Source organism: Natator depressus, chromosome 3, assembly GCF_965152275.1.
Source record: "Natator depressus isolate rNatDep1 chromosome 3, rNatDep2.hap1, whole genome shotgun sequence".
NCBI lineage: Eukaryota > Metazoa > Chordata > Testudines > Cheloniidae > Natator > Natator depressus.
In genome coordinates this window covers 561,005-586,434 of record NC_134236.1, presented here as the reverse complement: position 1 = coordinate 586,434, position 25,430 = coordinate 561,005, and the positions used below count along the sequence as shown (strand labels likewise).

The following is a 25,430-nucleotide window of genomic DNA, read 5'->3' as shown; positions in this document are numbered from 1 at the left end:
AGCTTCCTTTGCTTTCTTTCTTTTTCTGAATGCTGCCCCAGAGGGGCATTTTCTTCTTTCACTCATGACTGCTGTTCTGGGCCAGCTATAGTGGCTCCCAGCACTCAGTTGAAGGGGACAAATAAGCAGGCTGGTAGCAGGGCCTGAGTGAGGGAAGAGATCAGCGTCTTAAGGGCCTCACTGGCTCCTACTACTTCAGTTGACTGCCTGTTCTCCTCAAGTAGGTTCAGGAAAGCAGCAGGAAACAGGAAGCTCCCTGAGAAGCTGGTGTTAATCAGTCCAGGCTCCTGGGGGGGGGCTAGAGAGGTACATAAGAGGCTCCTGCTCCTCTCTGTCCCTGCAGCTCCTGCTGCTTTCTGTTATTCCCCCTCACCTTTTCTCCTGCCTGCCTGTTATGTCTCTTGTGCCCTCCTTCCTCCAGCACAGCACTCTCTCATCTCTGTGCATCCAGAGCAGAGAGAATACAGATGCACCAGCAGCAGACACAATTTTCTGGGTCCTAGTGGCGCCTCCCCACAATCTGGCACCTGAGGCAGCCGCCTCAGTTCGCCTCATGGTAAGGCCAGCCCTGCTGGCAGGCATGTACAAGCCCACAGAGCTTGTTGTCCACTTCATCTGAGAACAGAGAAGGACCCTCAAACGGCAAGTCCTGAATAGTACTCTGGACTTCATAGGGGAGACCAGAAGACTGTAACCATGAGGATCTCTGCATGGCAACAATGGAAGCCACGGTTCTAGCAGCTGAGTCTACCACGTCCAGCCCAGCCTTCAGTGATGTTCTCAGTACTCGTCTGCCCTCGTTCACCAGTGAAGAGAACTTCTGCCTTGCATTCTCAGGAAGCAGTTCTTAGAACTTCTCCATGGAGCCCCATACGTTAAAATAATAGAATCAAAGAATTGTGGGACTGGAAGGGACCTCATGAAGTCATCTAGTCCTGTCCCCTGCCCTCAAGGCAGGACTAAGTATTATCTAGACCATCCCTGACAGGGGTTTGCCATAAGCCCCAGCAGATCCTGCTGGTTGGCAATTCAAAGCTTCAGTCCTCTAGTTGAATAAATGTTCCTGCCAAACAAGTCCAATCTCTTTGAGTCCTTTGATTTGGGGGGTGACAGCCTGATGCCCCATCGCTCTCTCATTAGCTGCTGTAACAACTAAGGACCCTGGAGATGGGTGGGAGTAAAGATATTCAAAGTCTTGGGAGGGCACATAGTGCTTCTGCTCTGCTCTCTTTGAGGTGGGAGGCAATGAAGATGGGGTCTGCCATAGCAACTTTACAGATGCCAATATTGCCTCATTAATTGGCAGTCCCATCCTAGAGGGACCTGCCATTGATCAAACATCAATCAGGTGAGATGAGGACTCCCTGACTGCCTCGACCTGCAGCCACCCTCCCACACAATTCCTGATCATGAAGGGTGAAGTTGCCTCTGAGGAAACTGCCTTGTCCGGAGAGGAGGAGGAGGAAGCCAAGACTGGACGTGGTTCAATTTCTTCTACAGGCTGTTCCTCTGCTTTCAACGCCTCTTCCTGATGCTTGGTCCTGAGCCCAGTACTGGACATGGGATGGGGCAGCTCGGTGCAAGGACTTCCCCCCCCCGAGAAGAGGGCACTGAGTAGGCACGATGAGGGGAGGATCAACAAGTTGGGGGAAAACCCAGGAGTTCCAACAAGCCACCGATATAGGCCTGGTCCCCAGTGATCTTCTGGGCAGATTTCCACAGAAATGCCCATGTTGGGGTTACGCTGGTGGGTGGAGAGGGAGGAGAGAGGGGGATCTGCGGGATATGCTCCAGCATTGTGAAATACGAGATCCCATCTTTGAGTCCTGCAGTGACGCTTCCCTTCCCTCTGACCATGAAGGGGCTGGTCCAGTGGGTGTTGGGGGCTGGTGCCGAGAACCTGGGGATGGGCACAGCATTGCCATCATTGCTGGCTTCCCCTCAGATGACACCGATGGGCCGCCTGTCCAGGAAGCAGGCAGCTGGCATGGTACGACAAGCGGCACTGCTGGTGTTGGTGCCAGATGGGCCAATGAGGCCCAGGGATCTGACTCCTGCACGGCCAGTGACACACAGAGGCAGAGAAAATTCCTTGCTACTGCAAACACTTCCAGGGCACTCAGCGCTGAGACTGAGTCTGCCATTGCAGCGCTGCTGAAGCTGATGGTGTTACTTCTGGCACTGCCCTCAAAGGTGCCCTCTCCGGCACTGAAGCCAACTGTGCTGACTTAGGCACGGATTTGGAGGAGGAGCGCTTAGATTTCATATGCACTCTATACCAGACTTACAAGGTGGAGATCTTCCCCTGGTTGGTTCCTCTTTGGAAGACTTATATTTCTTCCTCGGCCCAGGTGAAGGAGATCGTTGCCAGGACTCCAGCAACACTGGAGGTGAGCTTGTCACTGGAGTGGTAGCCCTTGGCACCGAGTTTGACCAGGACAGCTCCAAGAGCGATCTGAATGCTGCCTCCATCAGCAGGAATTTCAGCCTTGCCTCCCTGGCCTTTTCATTCTAGGCTTCAATTCCCAGCAATCTGGCATGGGTCTTTCACACGTGCTTTGCCCAGGCACTTAAGACAACCACTGTGTGGGTCGCTCCCCAGCATAGGCTTTGAGCAAGAAGCACTTGGCTTGCAGCCCAGCAACTGGGGCATGCCTCGGTGCCGGCAGCAGAACACTGAAAGGGAGAAAAACAACAAAATCAACCCTCCCCCCCCCCCTTTTTTTTTTTAACCAAACAACTAAAACTTACTAACTATAACTACTAACCACTTTCATGTTCTCTCCACAGGTACCATTGCGGAGAGTGGACCAGACAATACGTCTGGGGGGAGAAAGCAGAAGGAGACTCCGCTGGTTGGAAGGCATGAGACGCGATGTCCTGAGGTTGGGGGTTCCACGACCACCACTCCCAAGAGAAGGAGGCAGGTGGTGGTGGTCGGGGACTCTCTCCTCCGGGGGACTGAGTCATCTATCTGCCGCCCTGACCGGGAAAACCGAGAAGTCTGCTGCTTGCCAGGGGCTAAGATTCGCGATGTGACGGAGAGACTGCCGAGGCTCATCAAGCCCTCGGATCGCTACCCCTTCCTGCTTCTCCACGTGGGCACCAATGATACTGCCAAGAATGACCTTGAGCGGATCACTGCGGACTACGTGGCTCTGGGAAGAAGGATAAAGGAGTTGGAGGCGCAAGTGGTGTTCTCGTCCATCCTCCCCGTGGAAGGAAAAGGCCGGGGTAGGGACCGTCGAATCGTGGAAGTCAACGAATGGCTACGCAGGTGGTGTCGGAGAGAAGGCTTTGGATTCTTTGACCATGGGATGGTGTTCCATGAAGGAGGAGTGCTGGGCAGAGACGGGCTCCATCTTACGAAGAGAGGGAAGAGCATCTTTGCCAGCAGGCTGGCTAACCTAGTAAGGAGGGCTTTAAACTAGGTTCACCGGGGGAAGGAGACCAAAGCCCTGAGGTAAGTGGGAAAACGGGATACCGGGAGGAAGCACAGGCAGGAACGTCTGTGAGGGGAGGGCTCCTGCTTCATACTGAGAATGAGGGGCGATCAGCAGGTTCTCTCAAGTGCTTATATACGAATGCACAAAGCCTTGGAAACAAGCAGGGAGAACTGGAGGTCCTGGTGATGTCAGGGAATTATGACGTGATTGGAATAACAGAGACTTGGTGGGATAACTCACGTGACTGGAGTACTGTCATGGATGGTTATAAACTGTTCAGGAAGGACAGGCAGGGCAGAAAAGGTGGGGGAGTAGCACTGTATGTAAGGGAGCAGTATGACTGCTCAGAGCTCCGGTACGAAACTGCAGAAAAACCCGAGTGTCTCTGGATTAAGTTTAGAAGTGTGAGTAATAAGAGTGATGTAGTGGTGGGAGTCTGCTATAGACCACCGGATCAGGGGGATGAGGTGGATGAGGCTTTCTTCCGGCAACTTGCAGAAGCTACTAGATCGCACGCCCTGGTTCTCATGGGTGACTTTAATTTTCCTGATATTTGCTGGGAGAGCAATACAGCGGTGCATAGACAATCCAGGAAGTTTTTGGAAAGCGTAGGGGACAATTTCCTGGTGCAAGTGCTAGATGAGCCAACTAGGGGGGGAGCTTTTCTTGACCTGCTGCTCACAAACAGGGAAGAATTAGTGGGGGAAGCAAAAGTGGATGGGAATCTGGGAGGCAGTGACCATGAGATGGTCGAGTTCAGGATCCTGACGCAGGGAAGAAAGGTAAGCAGCAGGATACGGACCCTGGACTTCAGGAAAGCAGACTTCGACTCCCTCAGGGAGCGGATGGGTAGGATCCCCTGGGGGACTAACATGAAGGGGAAAGGAGTCCAGGAGAGCTGGCTGTATTTCAAGGAATCCCTGTTGAGGTTACAGGGACAAACCATCCCGATGAGTCGAAAGAATAGTAAATATGGCAGGCGACCAGCTTGCCTTAATGGTGAAATCCTAGCGGATCTTAAACATAAAAAAGAAGCTTACAAGAAGTGGAAGGTTGGACATATGACCAGGAAAGAGTATAAAAATATTGCTCGGGCATGTAGGAATGAAATCAGGAGGGCCAAATCGCACCTGGAGCTGCAGCTAGCAAGAGATGTCAAGAGTAACAGGAAGGGTTTCTTCAGGTATGTTGGCAACAAGAAGAAAGCCAAGGAAAGTGTGGGCCCCTTACTGAATGAGGGAGGCAACCTAGCGACAGAGGATGTGGAAAAAGCTAATGTGCTCAATGCTTTTTTTGCCTCTGTCTTCACTAACAAGGACAGCTCCCGGACTGCTGCGCTGGGCATCGCAACATGGGGAGTAGATGGCCAGCCCTCTGTGGAGAAAGAGGTGGTTAGGGACTATTTAGAAAAGCTGGACGTGCACAAGTCCATGGGGCCGGACGAGTTGCATCCGAGAGTGCTAAAGGAATTGGCGGATGTGATTGCAGAGCCATTGGCCATTATCTTTGAAAACTCGTGGCGAACGGGGGAAGTCCCGGATGACTGGAAAAAGGCTAATGTAGTGCCAATCTTTAAAAAAGGGAAGAAGGAGGATCCTGGGAACTACAGGCCAGTCAGCCTCACCTCAGTCCCTGGAAAAATCATGGAGCAGGTCCTCAAGGAATCAATCCTGAAGCACTAACACGAGAGGAAAGTGATCAAGAACAGTCAGCATGGATTCACCAAGGGAAGGTCATGCCTGACTAATCTAATCGCCTTCTATGATGAGATTACTGATTCTGTGGATGAGGGGAAAGCAGTGGATGTATTGTTTCTTGACTTCAGCAAAGCTTTTGACATGGTCTCCCACAGTATTCTTGTCAGCAAGTTAAAGAAGTATGGGCTGGATGAATGTACTATAAGGTGGGTAGAAAGTTGGCTAGATTGTCGGGCTCAACGGGTAGTGATCAATGGCTCCATGTCTAGTTGGCAGCCGGTGTCAAGTGGAGTGCCCCAGGGGTCGGTCCTGGGGCCGGTTTTGTTCAATATCTTCATAAATGATCTGGAGGATGGTGTGGATTGCACTCTTAGCAAATTTGCGGATCATACTAAACTGGGAGGAGTGGTAGATACGTTGGAGGGCAGAGATAGGATACAGAGGGACCTAGACAAATTGGAGGATTGGGCCAAAAGAAACCTGATGAGGTTCAATAAGGATAAGTGCAGGGTCCTGCACTTAGGACGGAAGAACCCAATGCACAGCTACAGACTAGGGACCGAATGGCTAGGCAGCAGTTCTGCGGAAAAGGACCTAGGGGTTACAGTGGACGAGAAGCTGGATATGAGTCAGCAGTGTGCCCTTGTTGCCAAGAAGGCCAATGGCATTTTGGGATGTATAAGTAGGGGCATAGCGAGCAGATCGAGGGACGTGATCGTTCCCCTCTATTCGACATTGGTGAGGCCTCATCTGGAGTACTGTGTCCAGTTTTGGGCCCCACACTACAAGAAGGATGTGGATAAATTGGAGAGAGTCCAGCGAAGGGCAACAAAAATGATTAGGGGTCTGGAACACATGACTTATGAGGAGAGGCTGAGGGAACTGGGATTGTTTAGTCTGCAGAAGAGAAGAATGAGGGGGGATTTGATAGCTGCTTTCAACTACCTGAAAGGGGGTTCCAAAGAGGATGGTTCTTGACTATTCTCAGTGGTAGAAGATGACAGGACAAGGAGTAATGGTCTCAAGTTGCAGTGGGGGAGGTTTAGGTTGGATATTAGGAAAAACTTTTTCACTAGGAGGGTGGTGAAACACTGGAATGCGTTACCTAGGGAGGTGGTAGAATCTCCTTCCTTAGAAGTTTTTAAGGTCAGGCTTGACAAAGCCCTGGCTGGGATGATTTAATTGGGGATTGGTCCTGCTTTGAGCAGGGGGTTGGACTAGATGACCTCCTGAGGTCCCTTCCAACCCTGATATTCTATGATTCTATGAACTGCTAAACCACAACGATACTACCTACACCGCAGAGAGAAAGCTGTTCTGGCAACGAACAGGGGCTCCAGCGACTGCCACAGGCGGTAAGAAGGAACGATGGGCAGGCTAGCAGCTGCTCTGCCCTTCAGACCTGACTGCAGTGGCATGCAGCAGCAGAGGGTGCTCGAGCAGCCCAATGGATGCCGCTGAGGGGAAAAGCTTCCAATGGCCATGTGCTGGGAGCACAGATACGAAGAGTGGAATACACATGTGCAATCTCTCGAAGAAGAAAAACAAGGTTAGACAAAGGAAACAGCAAGAAAATGGCGTAAGACCAGCTCCTAAGAACAGCATCGCAGAGCTGTGCAGGGAGAGCTGATTGCTCGCCTGGAGAAGGATGATTGGACCAAGAACCAGGATCCAGATACACGTGGGATTCCAAGAGAGTCCAAGGACAACAGGGGCAGCCACAGCAGTGCATCCTCGTGGCCCAAATCCCCGGCAGCAAGCGTCCTCATGGCCCAATTCCACAGTGCTAGATTTGAAGGGGCAGAAGAACCTTCAGCTAGAGAAACAGAAGCTGAAGAATTGCAAGAGGCAGGGACAGCATGAACTGAATTTGGAGAAGCAGAGGAGCAAGAGGTTCCATAGAGGAGTATGTGTGGAGAGACCATGAGAAGCCAATTCCCCAGGGAATCTACGTACCAACTTGCCAAACAGACAGAGTGAATACTGGGGACTATGAACAGATCCAAAAGGCTCTACTGCTTAAGTCTGACTGGAAACCTGAGGCTTACAGGGAAAGGTTTCAGGGTGTACAAATGACTCAGGATGTGATGTATACAATAGCTACCACCCTGATGCGAGGAGATGTCCACAAATGAGGTAAAGGTGCAGATGTTGCTACGTCGGAACATTTATATGGCCTAGTTGGGTTAGAGCCACTCTATGAGATATGTCCCCACGAGCTTAAATGTGGTTAGTGTAGAGGAAGCCTGAGGATCTGTGTAGTCCAGGCCAATTGGTGTCAGAAGTTGTGGACAGTAGGTCCAGGTATGAAAAGACAACAGATTCAGAGGGGACTGGCCTAAGCATGGGTCATAGAGTCTCAGAATTTAAAGCCAGAAGCGACCACTAGACTATGTAGTTTGACCTCCTGTATATCACAGGTCACCAACCACCATCCAGCAAAGGCACACTAAACCCAACAACCCAAATGAGACCAAAGTATTACAGCCCACAGGAGACTAGACAATCATAGAATCGTATGACTAGAAGGGACCTCAAGAGGTCTTCTAGTCCAGTCCCCTGCACTCAAAGCAGGACTAAGTATTATCTAGACCAAGGGTTCTCAAACTTCATTGCACTGTGACCCCTTTCTGACAACAAAAATTATTACATGACCCCAGGAGGGGGGACCAAAGTCTGAGCCCACCTGGACGGGGGGGGGGGGGGGGGGGGGGCCAAAGCCAAAGGGCTTCAGCCCCAGGCAGGGGGCCTGTAACCTGAGCCCCACCGCCTAGCACCGAAGCCCTCAGGCTTCGGCTTTGGCCTTGGGTGGTGGGGCTCAGGCTTCAGCTTCAGCCCCAGGCTCCAGCAAGTCTAAGCCAGCCCTGGTGACCCCATTAAAATGGGCTCGTGACCCACTTTGGGGTAATGACCCACAGTTTGAGAACCGTTGATCTAGACGATCCCTGACAGGTGTTTGTCTAACCTGATCTTAAAAATCTTTAATGATGGAGTTTCCACAGCCTCCCCAGGTAATTTATTCCAGTGCTTAACCACCCTGACAGCTAGGAAGTTTCTCCTAATGTCCAACCTAAACCTCCCTTCCTGCAATTTAAGCCCATCGCTTCTTGTCCTATCCGCAGAAGTTAAGGAGAACAATTTTTCTCCCTCCTCCTTGTAACAACCTTTTATGTACTTGAAACTCTTGTCATGTCCCCCCTTAGTCATAGTGGATCACAAGCTAAATATGAGTGAACAGTGGAACACTGTTGCAAAAAAAGAGAACATCATTCTGCGATGTATTAGCAGGAGCGTGGGAAGCAAAACACGAGAAGTTATTCTTCCGCTCTACTCCGCGCTAATTAGGCCTCAACTGGAGTATTGTGTCCAGTTCTGGGCACCACATTTCAGGAAAGATATGAACAAATTGGAAAAAGTCCAGAGAAGAGCAACACAAATGATTAAAGGTCTAGAAAACATGACCTTTGAGGGAAGATTGAAAAAATTGGGTTTTTTCAGTCTGGAGAAGAGAAGACTGAGAGGGGACATGAAAACGGTTTTCAAGTACATAAAAGGTTGTTACAAGAACGAGGGAGAAAAATTTTTCTCCTTAACCTCTGAGGACAGGACAAGAAGCAATGGGCTTAAATTGCAGCAAGGGCGGTTTAGGCTGAACATTAGGAAAAATGTCCTGTCGGAGTGGTAAAGAGCTGGAATAAATTACCTAGGGAGGTTGTGGATCTCCATCATTGGAGATTTTTAAGAGCAGATTAGACAAACACCTGTCAGGGATGGTCTAGAGATAATACTTAGTCTTGCCTTGTATTCAGGGGTTTGGATTAGAAGACCTCTCGAGGTCCCTTCCAGTCTTACGACTGTATTGTATTGTGTTATGAAACCTGTGCTGTAAGAATCTTTGAAATGCCTGGGAAGAGAGCTACCAAGGGGTAGGAAATCAGTTTTGGCACCCATGAACAACAACTGTGGGCTGAACTTCCCAGGTCTCTCTCAAAGAGGAAAAGATGTGACAAAATGGGAATTTCCATACTATTTTATGAGCATATTGTTGGCACGCGGTGTGCAGTGTTGTTGTAGACGTGTTGTCTCCAGGATATTAGAGAGACAAGGGGGGTGAGGTAATATCTTTTACTGGACCAGCTTCTGTTGGTGAGAAAGACAAGCTCTCAAGCTACACTTGCTAAACGAACTGTTCCACCTTGTATTTAGCTGTGACACTCTGAGTACCAGACCTGAAGAAGAGCTGTGCATAGGCTCGAAAGCGTGTCTCTTTCACCAACAGAAGTTGGGTCCAATAAAAGATATTACCTCACCCCCCTTGTCTCTCTATGTGGTGACTTACTGGACTAAGGATTGCTAGCCAGTGGGTGTTAAAAGGCTGAAACCCTGCTCATGGGGCAGAGACAGAGACTTGAGATGTTTGTGTCACGTAACCGTCTGGGGTGGGAGGAATGGATTGTTAAAGGTGTGACGTTACTGACATGAACTGTGACCGTAAAGATCATTGTTGCAACCAAGGTCCTATAGTTGCACCAAATCTTGCACAAAGGAGGTCAAGAAACGTGTCTATAGAAAGGTTTCAGAGGAGCAGCCATGTTAGTCTGTATCCGCAAAAAGAAAAGGAGGACTTGTGGCACCATAGAGACTAACCAATTTATTTGAGCATAAGCTTTCGTGAGCTACAGCTCACTTCATCGGATGCATGCAGTGGAAAATACAGTGGGGAGATTTATATACACAGAGAACATGAAACAATGGGTGTTACCATACACACTATAACGAGAGTGATCAGTTAAGGTGAGCTATTACCAGCAGGAGAGGGGGAAAAAAAACAAAACAAAACAACCTTTTGTAGTGATAATCAAGGTGGGCCATTTCCAGCAGTTGACAAGAACGTGTGAGGAACAGTGGCGGGGCGGAATAAACATGGGGAAATAGTTTTACTTTGTGTAATGACCCATCCACTCCCAGTCTCTATTCAAGCCTAAGTTAATTGTATCCAGTTTGCAAACTAATTCCAATTCAGCAGTCTCTTATTGGAGTCTGTTTTTGAAGTTTTTTTGTTGAAGAATCAATCATCAAGGATCTACAACCTATCCTAAAGGACAATCCCTCACTCTCACAGATCTTGGGAGACAGGCCAGTCCTTGCTTACAGACAGCCCCCCAACCTGAAGCAAATACTCACCAGCAACCACACACCACACAACAGAACCACTAACCCAGGAACCTATCCTTGCAACAAAGCCCGTTGCCAACTGTGTCCACAGATCTATTCAGGGGACACCATCATAGGGCCTAATCACATCAGCCACACCATCAGAGGCTCGTTCACCTGCACATCTACCAATGTGATATATGCCATCATGTGCCAGCAATGCCCCTCTGCCATGTACATTGGCCAAACTGGACAGTCTCTACGTAAAAGAATAAATGGACACAAATCAGACGTCAAGAATTATAACATTCAAAAACCAGGAGGAGAACACTTCAATCTCTTTGGTCACTCAATTACAGACCTAAAAGGGCAATTCTTCAACAAAAAATCTTCAAAAACAGACTCCAACCAGAGACTGCTAAATTGGAATTAATTTGCAAACTGGATACAATTAACTTAGGCTTGAATAACGACTGGGAGTGGATGGGTCATTAGCATCGCCTGCAAAAAGGTGAATCGTTCATGGATATGTGACTTGCCCAGGTGGCTACAAACTCCATCTTGTTGCTGTGATTTTGCACAGAAGAACAAAGGGGTTTCCGCCCACAAGAGAGAGAATATAAAAGGCCCTGGAAGCCCCTCCATTTTTGTCTTCAGCTGGCTCAAGAAATGGCCTCTCCACCCCTAAGAGATGCCTGAAAGAAACTGGAACAAAGGACAGTAACTACAGGGGTGTGAGTGATCGCTGGACCCAGACTAGGAAGGAGTCCAGTCTGTGAAAGAAGCTTATTGGAACATCTCTGGGGGTGAGATTTCATCTGCAATCAGTTTCTTACTGTATTAGGCTTAGACTTGCGTGTTCTATTTTATTTTGCTTGGTAATTCACTTTGTTCTGTCTGTTATTACTTGGAACCACTTAAATCCTACTTTTTATATTTAATAAAATCACTTTTTGCTTATTAATTAACCCAGAGCAAGTAATTAATACCTGGGGGAGCAAACAGCTGTGCATCTCTCTCTATCAGTGTTATAGAGGGCGGACAATTTATGAGTTTACCCTGTATAAGCTTTATACGGAATAAAACAGATTTATTTGGGGTTTGGATCTTATTGGGAGCTGGGTGTCTAGGTGCTAGAGACAGGAGCACTTCTTAAGCTGTTTTCAGTTAAGTCTGCAGCTTTGGGGCGCATGGTTCAGACCCTGAGTCTTTGTTGGAGCAGACTGGCGTGTCTGGCTCAACAAGGCAGGGTTCTGGAGGCCCAAACTGGCAGAGAAAATGGGCTCAGAGGTAGTCTCAGAACATCATGTGACAGTCCCTAGGGGGTTTCTGTAATCTAACCCGTCACAAAAGGACTGTCTGAAACCAACCCACATCAACAGAAGATCCGGAAAGACAAAGGGGAGCCCCAGGGACTGAACAACTGACCCCTATTTATAGGAAACTGACAAAGAGACAGAGGGGGAGGCCCAACGAATGGATTCCACGACTGCTTGGCTTTGTGATGTGCTGGCTTGACCAGGCTGGACTATGTCTATGCAAACTTAAGGACTTTTTGACGCTGCGTTCCAGCTGACTAACCCTGCTCTGTTTTGAAATAGCTGCCTGGTGTCACTGCAAATACCTCAGGAGGTGCATTGGTCCCTGAAGATTGTATGAGTCTCTGTAATCTATCTCAGGTGGACTCACTGGGCAGGAATCACAGTACTGGATGGCTCAGAGGCTCAGTTTAGGAGATGACCCAGAGGCTCAGTTTAGGAGATGTGGCGGCCACGTGGTCTTCCTTTAAGGAAGAGAAGGACTCTTGGGGGTCTGCAGGGGTTCCTCCAAGGGACTGCTTAAAAACGGGGCAGAGCACAGATCCTGTGGATCTGTGACAAAATGAAAGAGGCTTTTGAAGCCCATTTCATAGGTATGTGTGAAGGGCCAAATTTAATAGATGGTGACAGGAACAAGGGGAAACAGTAGGGTTGCCAACAATACAAAGATTACACCTAGTAGAGAAACTGGAATGCATTAATGGCAGAAAGCAACCTGTACAGGAGATGTATCCACACATCTTCCCAGGGCCAGGACAGCTGTCAGGGGAGTTCAAAAGAAAACTGGTGCCATCAGTGACTCCCTTTGCTCTCACAGCCCCACACCACATCCCCACACACTGCTAGCAAAAGTCAAAGAATTAAAGTGAATGGAAGATATGGGGGTTTCCCAGATAGAAGAACCCACGGACTGGTGTGCAAGAATGGTTGGAGTATTAAAAGTCCAATGGCAAAATCCAGATTTGCATGGACTTTACACAATAAAATAAACATGTGCAGAGAAAGAAAAGACACATGCTTCCTGCAATTGACCAGGCATTAGAGATTAATTTATCCCTGCGGCAGGTACTTCAGAAACAGATGCTCTCCAAAATCCATGAGGGACACTAAGGTATAAACAAGTGCAAGGCATTTGCACAAGAATTGGGTGGTCTCTGAGAAGGCAAATTCAGACCTTATTAGAAGACTATGAGATATGTAATAAGGAAAGAAAACAATTGCCAGAACCACTGCTCTCTACAAAGCTACACGACAGACCATGGCAGTGGGTAGCGACAGTTTTTCTGGAAAGGACACATACATTATTGTAGCTGATTGACTTGGCTATCCTTCCACAGAGTTCATCAGCACAATCATCCAGAAACTAAAGTCAGTACCTGCAAGACAGGGAGTTCCTGAAGTCCTCCTGTCTGATAATGGGCCTCAATTCACCTCTGAAACATCCCTAGCATTTGCACAGGACTTTGATTTTGAACGTCATACTAGTAGTCCACATTACCCCAAGAGCAATGGGGAGACGGAGAGGTCACTGCAGACATTACAAAGACTTCTGCAAACATCAGTGGACCCACAGAAAGGACTCCTGGCATATCAGTCAACACTGTTTGCCTCTGGGCGACCGCCAGCAGAACTTCTGGTGCAGACAGTGACGGAGGCTTTTACCTGTGGCACTGACTCAGCTCAAACCTCACTGGCCCGACCTGAAGGAATTTTGAGACTGGGATGCTGAAGTAAACGTTTGGCAGCAGCCAAACTTGAATGTTTGGCATAGAACAAAAGCAGGGCCTGGACTGAGACCAGCAGCAAAGTTCAGCGTAAAGGCTTGCAGACATTTGGAATGTGGCAGAAACTCCCAGATCCTACTGAGAGACGATTCCAAGAAGACTTCTCTGGAGGAACTGGCTCCGTCTTCAATATTTCCCAACCCAACAGAGGATCAGGAACCTGCAGGTACTCTGTGAGGATGTGAGAGCCTCTGTTAAGAACTCCACACCCAAACTCAACAGAAATGAGAACACAGTCTGGATGTGTGGCCCCATCCCCACCACACCTTGATCTTTAGAATACTGCTCAGGACTATTTAAATGCAATTGAAAAGGGGACGTATTAGTGCAAACAGTTTTAAGGAATGTCCAGTGTATTTTGAATTGCTGTGTGTAAATACTCCAGTTATTAATTTAGGTTTTAATCTTTTATTATAAAGAAAGGGAGGTGTGGAGTGGTTACAGAGCTTCTGTTGTCCACGAGAATTATAGCAAAAGTGAAAGTGATGTATTTTTATCATTTCTTGCAACATGACTTACACGCCAGCAGCATAGGGGAGACTACATTATTGATCCAATAAAGAGGAAAGAAACAATGTGAAAGGAGCAGACAGACCAAATGTACAATATTAGAACAGTGCACAACCCAACCGGGAGACCAAAGCATCTTTGGAGGATAGGTAGGAAAAGCTGTGCAAGATGTGGCAAGACACCAAGCCACAGCTGGCAACAACCAGCAAAAGAAACACAATATAGGAGATTCATAGATTCATAGATATTTAAGTCAGAAGGGACCATTATGATCATCTAGTCTGACCTCCTGCACAACGCAGGCCACAGAATTTCACCCACCACTCCTGCAAAAAACCTCTCACCTAGGTCTGAGCTATTGAAGTCCTCAAATCGTGGTTTAAAGACTTCAAGGAGCAGAGAATCCTCCAGCAAGTGACCTGTGCCCCATGCTACAGAGGAAGGCGAAAAACCTCCCAGGGCCTCTTGCAATCTGCCCTGGAGGAAAATTCCTTCCCCACCCCAAATATGGCCATCAGCTAAACCCTGAGCATATGGGCAAGATTCACCAGCCAGATACTACAGAAAATTCTTTCCTGGGTAACTCAGATCCCACCCCATCTAATATCCCATCACAGGCCATTGGGCCTATTTACCATGAATATTTAATTACCAAAACCACGTTATCCCATCATACCATCTCCTCCATAAACTTATCGAGTTTAATCTTAAAGCCAGACAGATCTTTTGCCCCCACTGTTTCCCTTGGAAGGCTATTCCAAAACTTCACTCCTCTGATGGTTAGAAACCTTCGTCTAATTTCAAGTCTAAACTTCCCAATGATTAGTTTATATCCATTTGTTCTCGAGATGCCACAAAATGAGACATTTTGGATGTGTTGTAGTGAGCAGCTCAAAAAACATAGGAAGGAACTTCCTGGTAGAGAGTTCTCCGGATGTTGCGTATGTCTCCTCACACTACATCAACAAATGAGCTCCCCACCCCCGTACCTCAGGGAAAAGGTCACAGCCAATTAATCAGATCTCTGCCCCCACACCCCAGGGCAAACCCCATAGCCAACGAACGAGCCCCACCCCCGCAGGGCAAACCCCATAGCCAACGAACGAGCCCCACCCCTGCAGGGCAAACCCCATAGCCAACAACAGACCCCCAACTCCCTTCCCTCACCTGCTCCAGGAAGATCATCTCTGCCAGCTTGTAATTCTTCTCCAGCATGGCCAGGCGGGCACGCACCTGGTAATAATCTGTGCCGTCCCCACCCTGTAAACACACACAAACATCTCAGACGAGCTGGGGGATGTGGCACTGGGCATGGTGCAAGGGAGGTGGCTGTGGGAGGCCAGCAACTGACACCCCATGAGGGAGGCAGCCGTAGGAAGGGGGCTCTGGGCGCCCCGTGAGGGAGGCAGCCAGGGGAGTTGGGCGCTCTGGGTACCTCGTGAGGGAGGCAGCCAGGGGGGCACACTGGACACCCCATGAGGGAGGAAGATGGGGGGCGCTCTGGGCACCCCGTGAGGGAGGCAGCTAGGGGGGCGCTCTGGGCACCCCGTGAGGGAGGCAGCTAGGGGGGCGCTCTGGGCACCTCATGACGGAGGCAGCCGGGGGAGGGGGGTGCTCTAGGCACCCCGTGAGGGAGGCAGCCGGGGGAGGGGGGCGCTCTGGGCACCCCGTGAGGGAGGCAGCCGGGGGAGGGGGGTGCCCCGGTGCACCCCATGAGGGAGGCAGCCCCGGGGGGGGGGAGGACACTGGATACACATGAGGGAGGCAGTGGGGGGGGCACATTGGGCAGCCTATGAGGGAGGCAGCCGGGGGGGGGGCTCTGGGCACCCCATGAGGGAGGAAGATGGGGAGGGTGCTCTGGGTACCCCGTGAGGGAGGCAGCCGGGGGAGGGGAGCGCTCTGGGCACTCCGTGAGGGAGGCATCCGCGGGAGGGGGGCTGGGAGGCCTGGGAGGCCTGGGTGAAGGACAGTGTGAGCAATTCCCACACAGCTCAGGGTCTCCAGAGACCCCTGCCAGGCCAGTGTGATTGGCTGCACACTCTCCATGCCAGGGGAAGTAGGTGTGGTGCACGCACTCACACACGCACACACGCTGCAGCACAGCAGAAGTGAAGTTTGACTCACGTATTCTTTGGCCACCTGGTCGGCAATCTCATTGGTTTCATGGAGGAATCGCGCCTTTGACACGTGGCCCAGCGCTGAGAAGCATCTGGGCAGAGTGAGGAGAGCAGAGTCACCAGCAGCATGGGCTGCCAAGCATATACTTGGGCTTTCATCTGCCCTCAGACCCAGAAGGCGAGGCGAGGGTTCAGAACACTGGGGCAGGTAGTCACAGCAAAGTAAGGCCAAGCCATAACACAGTCTGACTCCACTGGAGGGAGCTCGAGCCCCATGCTCTGCCTGTTTTCCACCCCCAAAGGGCCATGAGCTCTGCTCTGCAGGAGAGAGCGCCAGCCATGTGCTCTGTCCACATTGTGATCTGTAGCAGAGCTATGCTACACGGGGATGTGTCCCCCACCTTTGCCCCAGGGCCTAGGATGGTAAGATGGAGCCAGCTCCTGGGATGGAGAACACTGGGCACCCCACTGCAGGAACTCTGGCTCACAAGTAGCACTGAAAGGCACAAGATCCTGTTCTCCTTGGCTAGAACCTGGGCCACTGGGATCGGGCCTTTGGGGGGCGAGGAACCCACAGAAGGAAAGGTACCAGGGCATATTTGGTTCCTCTCTGTACCTCTCAGCGATGTGCAGCTGCTTGGCCTCCAGGGCCAGTCTGCTTAGGGTCTTCCACATGGCTTCGGTCTCCGTGGACATTTCCAGGGTCTCCAAGAATGCAGCTGCCCTGGGGAGAGGAGGGTTTGCAGCACATTAGAGAAGAGGGAGGTGGGTTACCATGTTACCCTGCAGCCAGGATGGGGGCAGGTCACTGTGAGGCCCTGGGGCTGAGCAGCCCTTCAGCTGGGCCTGTCCGAGGAGTGTCTGATGCTCTTTTCCACTTTGGAAAACCCTGATGGATTTTGTTCCACACAATCACCACCCTTCGCCCACTCTGGCCACAGACAGGGCTCTAGCTGGTGCTATATTAACTGCTCAGTCCCTGTCCTGCATGTCACCCCAGAGGCTCCGAAGCCCATCCAGCCCTGCCACCCACTCTCTAGCTGTGTCTGAAACCAACTCCCTCACGCAGGAACAGGCTGTGGGCAGCCCAAGGAGCCCCACCTGCTGGACCACTCTGGGGATCCCCTGAAAAGCATCGCAGCTCTGTGGAGGGCAGTGACGGGGAAGCCTGAGGATGGCAGACCAGGGCTAGCTGTTTCTTGCTGCTTATAACAGTCACAGACACACCCTGCTGTTACTCCTCTGGCTACAGCAGGGAAATCCTGTCCCCCCTGAACTCCCAGTGACTTCACTGGGGCCAGCGTCTCATACAGCGAGCCTCTGGGTGCTGAGAACTAGGCTGGCTCTTTTCGACCATTTGGCAAGAAGCACAAAGAAGTGCCATGTTTTACCTCAGAAGCAGCTCAATACCCCCCCCCCCCAAACCTACCTCCCACTGTTATGCAAACAGAGGAGCCAAGGTGCAGTTCCAGCCCCACAGATGGCATCTGCATCCATGCACAGGTCCATGTGGGCTCAAGAGGCTTTTGCAGAGCTTCCCATCTCTGAGGAGACCTGACATATGTATGCAGCCTGGAACAGGCCCTCACACACAGTGCTCAGAACCTGCATTCGTCCCTTTGCACAGGTTTAAGAACGTAAGAACAGCCAGACTGGGTCAGAGCAAAGTTCCATCTAGCCCAGTATCCTGTCTTCCGACAGTGGCCCATGCCAGGTGCCCCAGAGGGAATGAACAGAACAGGGAATCATCAAATGATCCATCTCCTGTCCCCATCCCCAGCTTCTGGCAAACAGAGGCACCATCCCTGCCCGTCCTGGCTAACAACCATTGATGGATCTATCCTCCAGGAACTTATCTAGTTCTTTTTGAACCCTGTTACAGTCTTGGCCTTCACAACACCCTCTGGCAGAGCTCCACAGGTTGACTGTGCATTGTGTGACGAAATACTTCCTTTTTTTGTTTTAAACTTGCTGTCTATTAATTTCATTGGGAGCCCCGGTTCTTGTGTTATGAGAATGAGTAAATAACACTTCCTTATTTACTGTCTCCGCACCCGTCGTGATTTTATAGACCTCTGTCATATCCCGCCTTAGTCGTCTCACATCTATTAGCACACACTCATGCTCTGGCTGTGCTCTCATGTTTGCACACATATCCTAGGACATCACACCTAGCTACTGCACTCCCTTCTGCTACTTATACTGGGCTCAGGGAAGTCTGGGCAGATTCATTCTGTAAGCTGCCACACCACTCACAGCTCCTGGCTCCGCTCCCCTCCAGCTCTCTGGGGATTTTCTCTCGCTGTCTGGGACCCTCTTCTTCCCTTGAACGAAGCTGGCACCATGTCTGGTGGCTGTCCTCAGACACTGGTCTTGCTCTGAGCAGGGGGTTGGACTAGATGACCTCCTGAGGTCCCTTCTAACCCTGATATTCTATGATCTCCCTCCTGCCCACGCCATTCTGTTCAGTGGCCAGTTGCCCTGTCCCCCACAAATCGCACCGTCTGGGACGGATGGCTCCCCCACACCTGCTCTTCGTCACAACACCTCACTTCCACCCACCCTTTAGCTTCCTTGTGGACTCCACTGCCCACCCCACCCCGGGTCGCTGGCTGCCAGGACTCACCTGCTATAGTCCTCATCATCAATGGCTGTTCCAAACTCAATGAGCCCCTCGTCCAGGGTGTAGGACACTGTGTTCACCCCTTCTGCCACTATCACCTCAGTCTTCCCATTGCTCCGCTCCAGGTTCACGATATCCCCCTGAAAGAGCCCCAGACACCTCAGCACCTCCACTCTCAGCTCCCATTCCACCTTCCACTGTGCGAGGGGAGAGGGCCGGGGGCACACTGGGACAGCTCTGCCTTAGTCTCCTACAGGTAGATGAGCTCAGCAGAACGGACCCCCCACTAGGCACTTGGGCTAACCCCACCGTCACGTGCAGAACTAAGAGAAAGGCCATTTCGCCCAGTGAGCTCCCCCACTTCATCCGCCCACTTTCTGCTCTCTCTATCCCCTCCTGCCCCCACAGCTTTCAGGAGGGTCAGACCCCAGGCTTCCTCCTGTTCCCCTTTCAAAGCACCACCCCATCTGTTCTCGCTGCATAAAATACTGAGCTGCCCAGCGCCCTCCTAGAACTCCTACACATGACGGTGGGTGACGGTGGGGAGCTCTGCAGGAAGCGAGAAGACTGGAATTTTACCTTCAGCGGGAACATGGTAACTCGCTCTGGGGCATCGTTGTTGTACCAAATGCAGAGGCTGTTTCTGTTCTGGGCCACCACCACGTCACTGCCTGGGACCCACTGCACATAGGAGCAATAGTTCAGGATCGTGGCCTTGGTGCTGCTCTCAATGTCATAAAGCTGCAACTAGATGAGGAAAGAGACAGAATCAGCAGGGTCTGTGATTGGCCTGTGACCCAGCCACGGCGAGGACACTGGCGCCCTGCTTCCAGCTACATCTCACATGCTGAGCCAGGTCAGGCCTGCTCAGCACCTCGATGGGAGATTTTCTAGGCACAGACATCTGCTGCAGAGACTGCGGTGAGTAGGTCAGGGAGGGGGCAAAGCTCTCCCCTCCGAGCACTACGGATCCCAAGGACCCAGTATGGTGCTAGGCTGTGCTGTGGGGCCATTCCCAGAGAGAGCCGATTGTGATGGTCTGGGAAACCTGTCTTCACAATTTAACAAATTCTGTGTGAGATTATGAACTCCCTGTATGTATCTTTACCAAGCTGCATGCTCCAGTCTGAATATACAGCCCTCATATATTGAGTATTAGCCCTTAAGAAATCCAGGGTCTTTATTAACAACATGATTTTTAAGGTCTAGCAAAGTTATAAATAATCCCCCTGGCTGGTCTGCCAAAAGTGCTGGGCAGGTTTCGTTTGAGGATGAGGACTTACCAGACAGTTATAAGATAGCTTGTAGCCTGTCTGGTATTGATGGGTCTCCTCTTACCAGCCCTCAGCCTCAAAGGAAACCTGCACCAGACTTTCAAAAGATGAGCCTGGGACCTTAAATTCATAACTCTGCTAGACACTAAAAGTCATGGTCTTAATGAAGACACTGGATTTCTGGCTTATTACAACAATCTGCAACCCACTAACCCCCCCTTTTTGTCCTATGACCACAGCGGTGTTAACGGGCCACTTCACCTTGAATGGTCTCTTACAATACGTGCTAACTACTTATGCTGAAAAGACCAATTACCTTTTCCGTAACTGGTGTTCCTCTAGATGTGTTGCTCATGTCTATTCCACAATAGGTGTGCGTGCTCGCCACGTGCACTGGTGCCGGAAGTTTTTCCCCTAGCAGTACCCGTAGGGGGGGAGCGCCCCCCCCCGCAATCCCTGGAGTGGCGCCTGCCTGGCGCGGTATAAGGGGAGCTGCGCGCTCCCCCCACCCTCAGTTCCTTCTTGCCAGACAACTCCAACAGAGGGGAAGGAGGGTGGAACAGACATGAGCAACACATCTTGAAGAACACCAGTTACGGAAAAGGTAACTGTCTTTTCCTCTTTGAGTGATTGCTCATGTGTATTCCACAGTAGGTGATTCCAAGCTATATCTGTTGGAGGTGGGTAGGAGTTCACAAGTTCCCAGGACGGAGGACAGCCCTGCTGAACCCGGCGTCATCCCTGGTTTGGGGGACGATCGCATAGTGCGCGGTGAACGTGTGAACCGAAGACCACGTGGCAGCTCTACAAATGTCCTGGATGGGGACGTGGGCCACGAAGGCAGCCAATGAGGCCTGCACCCGAGTCGAGTGTGCCCTCACAATGGGTGGCAGGAGGACACTCGCCAGCTCATAACGGGAATGGATGCACGAAGTGATCCAATTGGAAAGCCGCTGAGTGGAAATTGGCTGGCCCCTCATGCGCTCAGCCGAGGCGACGAATAGTTGCGAGGACTTTCTGAACGGCTTGATCCGCTTGAGGTAGAAAGCCAGAGCCCGCCGCACATCAAGCGTGTGGCGATGGCGCTCCTCACTGGACGCATGAGACTTAGGGCAGAGGACCGGTAGAAAAATGTCCTGACCCATGTGGTAGGCAGAGACCACCTTCAGGAGGAACGCGGGGCGTGAGCTGGACCTTGTCTTTATGAAAGACAGTGTACGGTGGCTTGGAGGTCAGGGCCCTGAGCTCCGAGACTTGCCTAGACAATGTGATAGCTCCCAGGAAGGCCACCTTTCATGAGAGGTGAGACCAGGAGCACGTGGCCAATGGTTCAAATGGGGGCCCTGTGAGATGAGCCAACACCAGGTTTAGGTCCCACTGCAGGACCACGGGTCTAGAATACGGAAAAAGAGGGTCCAAACTCTTAAGGAACCGGCCAGTCATAGCATGGGAAAATACCGTGTGCCCTTGCACCGGCGGATGGAAGGCCAATATGGCTGCCAGGTGCACCTTGACTGACGAGGGCGCCAGGCCCTGAGCCCTCAGGTGGAGGAGGTAATCAAAGATAAGCTGGATTGGGGCGGTCATCGAGGAGACACCCTAGTCCGCCGCCCACCTAGAAAACCGGGACCACTTGGCCAAATAAACGCCAAATAAGCGCGGCGAGTGGAGGGCTGTCTACTTTCGAGGAGGACGCGCTGAACCTGCTCTGAGCACATCCTTTCCTCTCCACCTAACCACTGAGCAGCCACGCCGTGAGGTGAAGAGCCGCCAGGTTGGGATGGAGGAGGTGGCCCTGGTCCTGAGAGAGCAGGTCCGGGAGGAGTGGCAATGGCTACTGCCAGGCCCGTGAGGGTCCCGTACCAATGCTGCCTGGGCCATGCCGGGGCAATCAGGAAGACCCGGGCCTTGTCCGTCTTTATCTTCTCCATGACCCTGCTGATTAGAGGGAACGGGGAAAAGGCGTAGAGAAGCCGGCCTGACCAGGACAGGAGAAAGGCATCGGAGACAGTGCCCCTCCCCAGGCCTCCCCTGGAGCAGAACCGGGGGCATCAACGGTTCTGCCGAGTCATGAACAGGTCCACCTGGGGAGTTCCCCACCTTCAGAAGAGCAGGTGGGCCACTTCCGGGTTGAGGGACCACTTGTGTTGTGAGGAAAAGTCCCTGCTCAAGAGATCCGCCCTCTCATTCCGGGTGCCCCATATGTGGAAGGCCTTCAGGTGGATATCGTGGGCTATACAGAAGTCCCACAGCCTGAGGGCTTCGCGGCAGAGGGCAGAGGATCGGGCCCCGCCTTGCCTGTTGATATAGAACATCGAGGCCGTATTGTCCGTGAGGATCCTGACCACCTTGCCCTCCAGGTGTGAGTGGAAGGCCATGCACGCCAGGCCATGCACTGTTCTGAGCTCCTTGACGTTTATATGTACGGTCAGGTCTTGAGCTGACCACAGGCCTTGGGTCTGAAAGTTCCCCACATGAGCCCCCCAATCCAGGTCCCACGCATCGGACACCCGCTCCAGTGACCTGTCCCTGAACGTGACCCCTTGGAGCAAGTTGTTTGGGGAAGACCACCACCGTAGGGAGGTGATCATAGAGTCCAGCACAGTGAAGACCTTGTCCATCCTGTCCATGGCCTGGGAGAACTTCGAGGCCAACCAGAGCTGGAGGGTCCTCATCCTGTGTCTGGCGTAATGGACCATGTACGTGCACACCAACATGTGACCCAACACTTGCGCCTTGAACTTCTTCCTATCGCACTCCTGGAGGGAGTCCTCAAACTTGGGCAGGGAGCCCCACAGATTGAATTTGTACCGGCCCAGGAGGGCCTGATGGTTTGCCACTCATAACTGGAAGCTCAAAGATGAATAAACTTTCCTTCCCAAAGAGTCCAGTCTCCGAGAGTCTTTGTTCTTTGGGGCTGACTGACCCTGCTGTTCCCAGTGGTTGACCGACACCAGGGAGTTGGGCACCAGATGGGTATACAAGTACTCATGCCCTTTAGCGGGTACAAAGTACTTGCGTTCTTCCTTTTTAGAGATGGGGGCCAACGAGGCTGGCGTTTGCCACAGGGCATTTGAAATCTTAGCCACCCCTTCATGGAGAGGCAAGGCCACCCTACCCGGTGCCAATGGTGACAACACGTTAAACAGGGAGTCTGAGGGTCTCCTCCATCTCCTTTGCCTGGAGGTGGAGGCTTGCTGCCACCCTCTTTAAGAGTTCTTGGTGGGCCCTGAAGACCTCCAGCGGGATGGAGGTGGGCAGGGCCGCAATTGCCTCCTCCGGGCGGGGCGAAGAGGCTGGTGCGGTGCTCTGGGTGTCGGCCGGCACCGGAGGGTCCACCACCTCGTCAGACTCTGGGCACGGTGCCGAGGACGCACATGCCACCGATTTCTTCCTTGGGGGTCTGGAGAGGGAGGCCGACAGTGCCTCTGAAGCTCCGGCCACCGAGTGAGCTCCCACTGGGGGCTGCGCCGGAGGCCACGGTGCCCACTGGTACCATTGGGCCAGCCACGACGCTCGGTGCCACTGCACCTGCTGTGGCACCTGCGGGGCCGGCTGTTTGGGTTGGCTGGCCTGGCCCATCGAAGGATGGCTACGAATGGAGACCGGGTTGGCGTAAGATCTGCTGCAGTCTCTGGACCGGGAGGAGCGGTGGTGCCGGGATCTATGACGGCCATGGGACAGCGATTTCGATGTGGAGGACCGGTACCGGTGGTAACAGCTGCTCGAGAATGGCCTCGACAGGCGGACCCGCAACGGCGCAACGCTGGCGATCGATGCCCGGGGCTGCGATGTCTTGGCGGATACTTGGAGTGGGAGTCCGAGCAGGAACAGCGTCGATGACCGTGCTGTGACGGACTGCGGTGCCCTCTCCAAGACAAGGACCAATGGCGATGCCCGCCGCGGTCCTGCCGATATTTGCTCCTTGAGGTCAAGCGGTGCCGCGAGTCCTGGCTGGCCAGAACCCAGCCAGACAGTCTGGTCAGCGTTGAGGGCGATCCACCTGGACTCTGCCCCAAGCGATTGCTGGGCAGCAATCGGCATCGGGAACATTCCCTCGACCGAGACAGGGCTGGAGGCGACTGCGGAGATCCCAGCAGTGGCATGTCTCTGGAGCGCGGGGCCGACATCGGCGGAGCTCCGGGCACCAGCATGGACATAATGTCCCGGGCCACCTGGAGGGCTTCAGGCATGGACAGCATCCAGACATCCGGAGAGGCCTGTTCCAAAGGGGCCGGGCTACTCCGCTCAAAGTGAGTCAGAGCTGCCCGACATGGGCCTAGCCTCTGTCCCAGACTTCCCTCGATGCCGCTGCGAAAAGGGAGTCTTCCTGGCCCTCTTAGCGTGCCCCATGGACGGGGAGCGGTGCCGACTGGTCAATGGCACTGGAGGGTCACCGCGTACTGACGCTGTGATGCCGGGTACCGGTTCGGAGCGGCATGCTGGGTTGGAGTCAGCGCCAACTCCATCAGGATGGCCCGGAGCCTAATGTCCCTTTCTCTTTTGGTCCAAGGCTTAAACGACTTGCAAATCTTGCACCTTTCACTGATATGGATTTCTCCCAAGCAGCGCAAACAGTCTGTATGCGGGTCACTTCTTGGCATAGAATGCCTACAAGAGCCGCACGACTTAAACCCCGGGGTGCGGGGCATGCCCCGGCCCGGGCTCACTGACTAACTAAACTAACAAAACAGCTAACTAACTACAGGTACTAATGCTGAACGAACGAACAGTTCTGGGGACGAGCTACAGCAAAGCTGGAGCAGAGCAGTTCCAGTGCACCTTCACTGGCGGCAAGAAGGAACTGAGGGTGGGGGGAGCGCGCAGCTTCCCTTATACTGCGCCAGGCAGGCACCACTCCAGGGGCTGCGGGGGGCGCTCCCCCCTGCAGGTACTGCTAGGGGAAAAACTTCCAGCACCGGTGCACGTGGCAAGCACGCACACCTATTGTGGAATACACATGAGCAATCTCTCGAAGAACTATCTGTTCCACCTTGCATTTAGCTGTGACACTGTCTGTGAGTGCCTTTCCCAGACCTGAAGAAGAGCTCTTTGTAGCGCGAAAGCGTGTCTCCCTCACCACTAGAAGTTGGTCCAATAAAAAATATCACCTCATCCATCTTGTCTTTCTAATATCCTGGGACTGACACAGCTACACCAACACTGCATTCAAGGTCTCAAAATGTAATGACAAACAGGGAATTGTCACTGAGTGGGCGTGTTTCCAGTGGAGTCCTGCAGGGATTGGTCTTGGCCCTGTCATTTAACATTTTTATCAATGAACTGGAAGAAAACATAAAACCATCACTGATAAAATTTGCAGAGGACACAAAAATTGAGGGAGAGGTAAACAATGAAAAGGACAGGTCACTGATTCACAGCAATCTGTACCACTTGGTAAACAGGACGCAAGCAAACAGCATGCATTTCAATACAGCTAAATGTAAATGTATACTGTGACACTGACAGGCCAAGTGCCAGTTCATGCCAGGGTCTCCATGGCTCA

At 51.9% G+C, this 25,430-nt stretch overlaps 1 protein-coding gene across 1 annotated transcript in view; it reads right to left on the bottom strand.

Moving 5' to 3' along the window:
- The window catches only part of IFT172 (intraflagellar transport 172), a 133,700-nt gene that overhangs the window by 53,857 nt on the left and 54,413 nt on the right, over positions 1-25,430 (bottom strand). The window contains exons 16-20 of the mRNA XM_074947253.1: positions 19,230-19,397; positions 18,654-18,790; positions 16,644-16,751; positions 16,035-16,119; positions 15,078-15,170 (exon numbers count right to left, since the gene is read on the bottom strand). Coding sequence (XP_074803354.1) covers positions 15,078-15,170; positions 16,035-16,119; positions 16,644-16,751; positions 18,654-18,790; positions 19,230-19,397 — 591 coding nt within the window. The remainder of the gene's footprint in view (positions 1-15,077; positions 15,171-16,034; positions 16,120-16,643; positions 16,752-18,653; positions 18,791-19,229; positions 19,398-25,430) is intronic.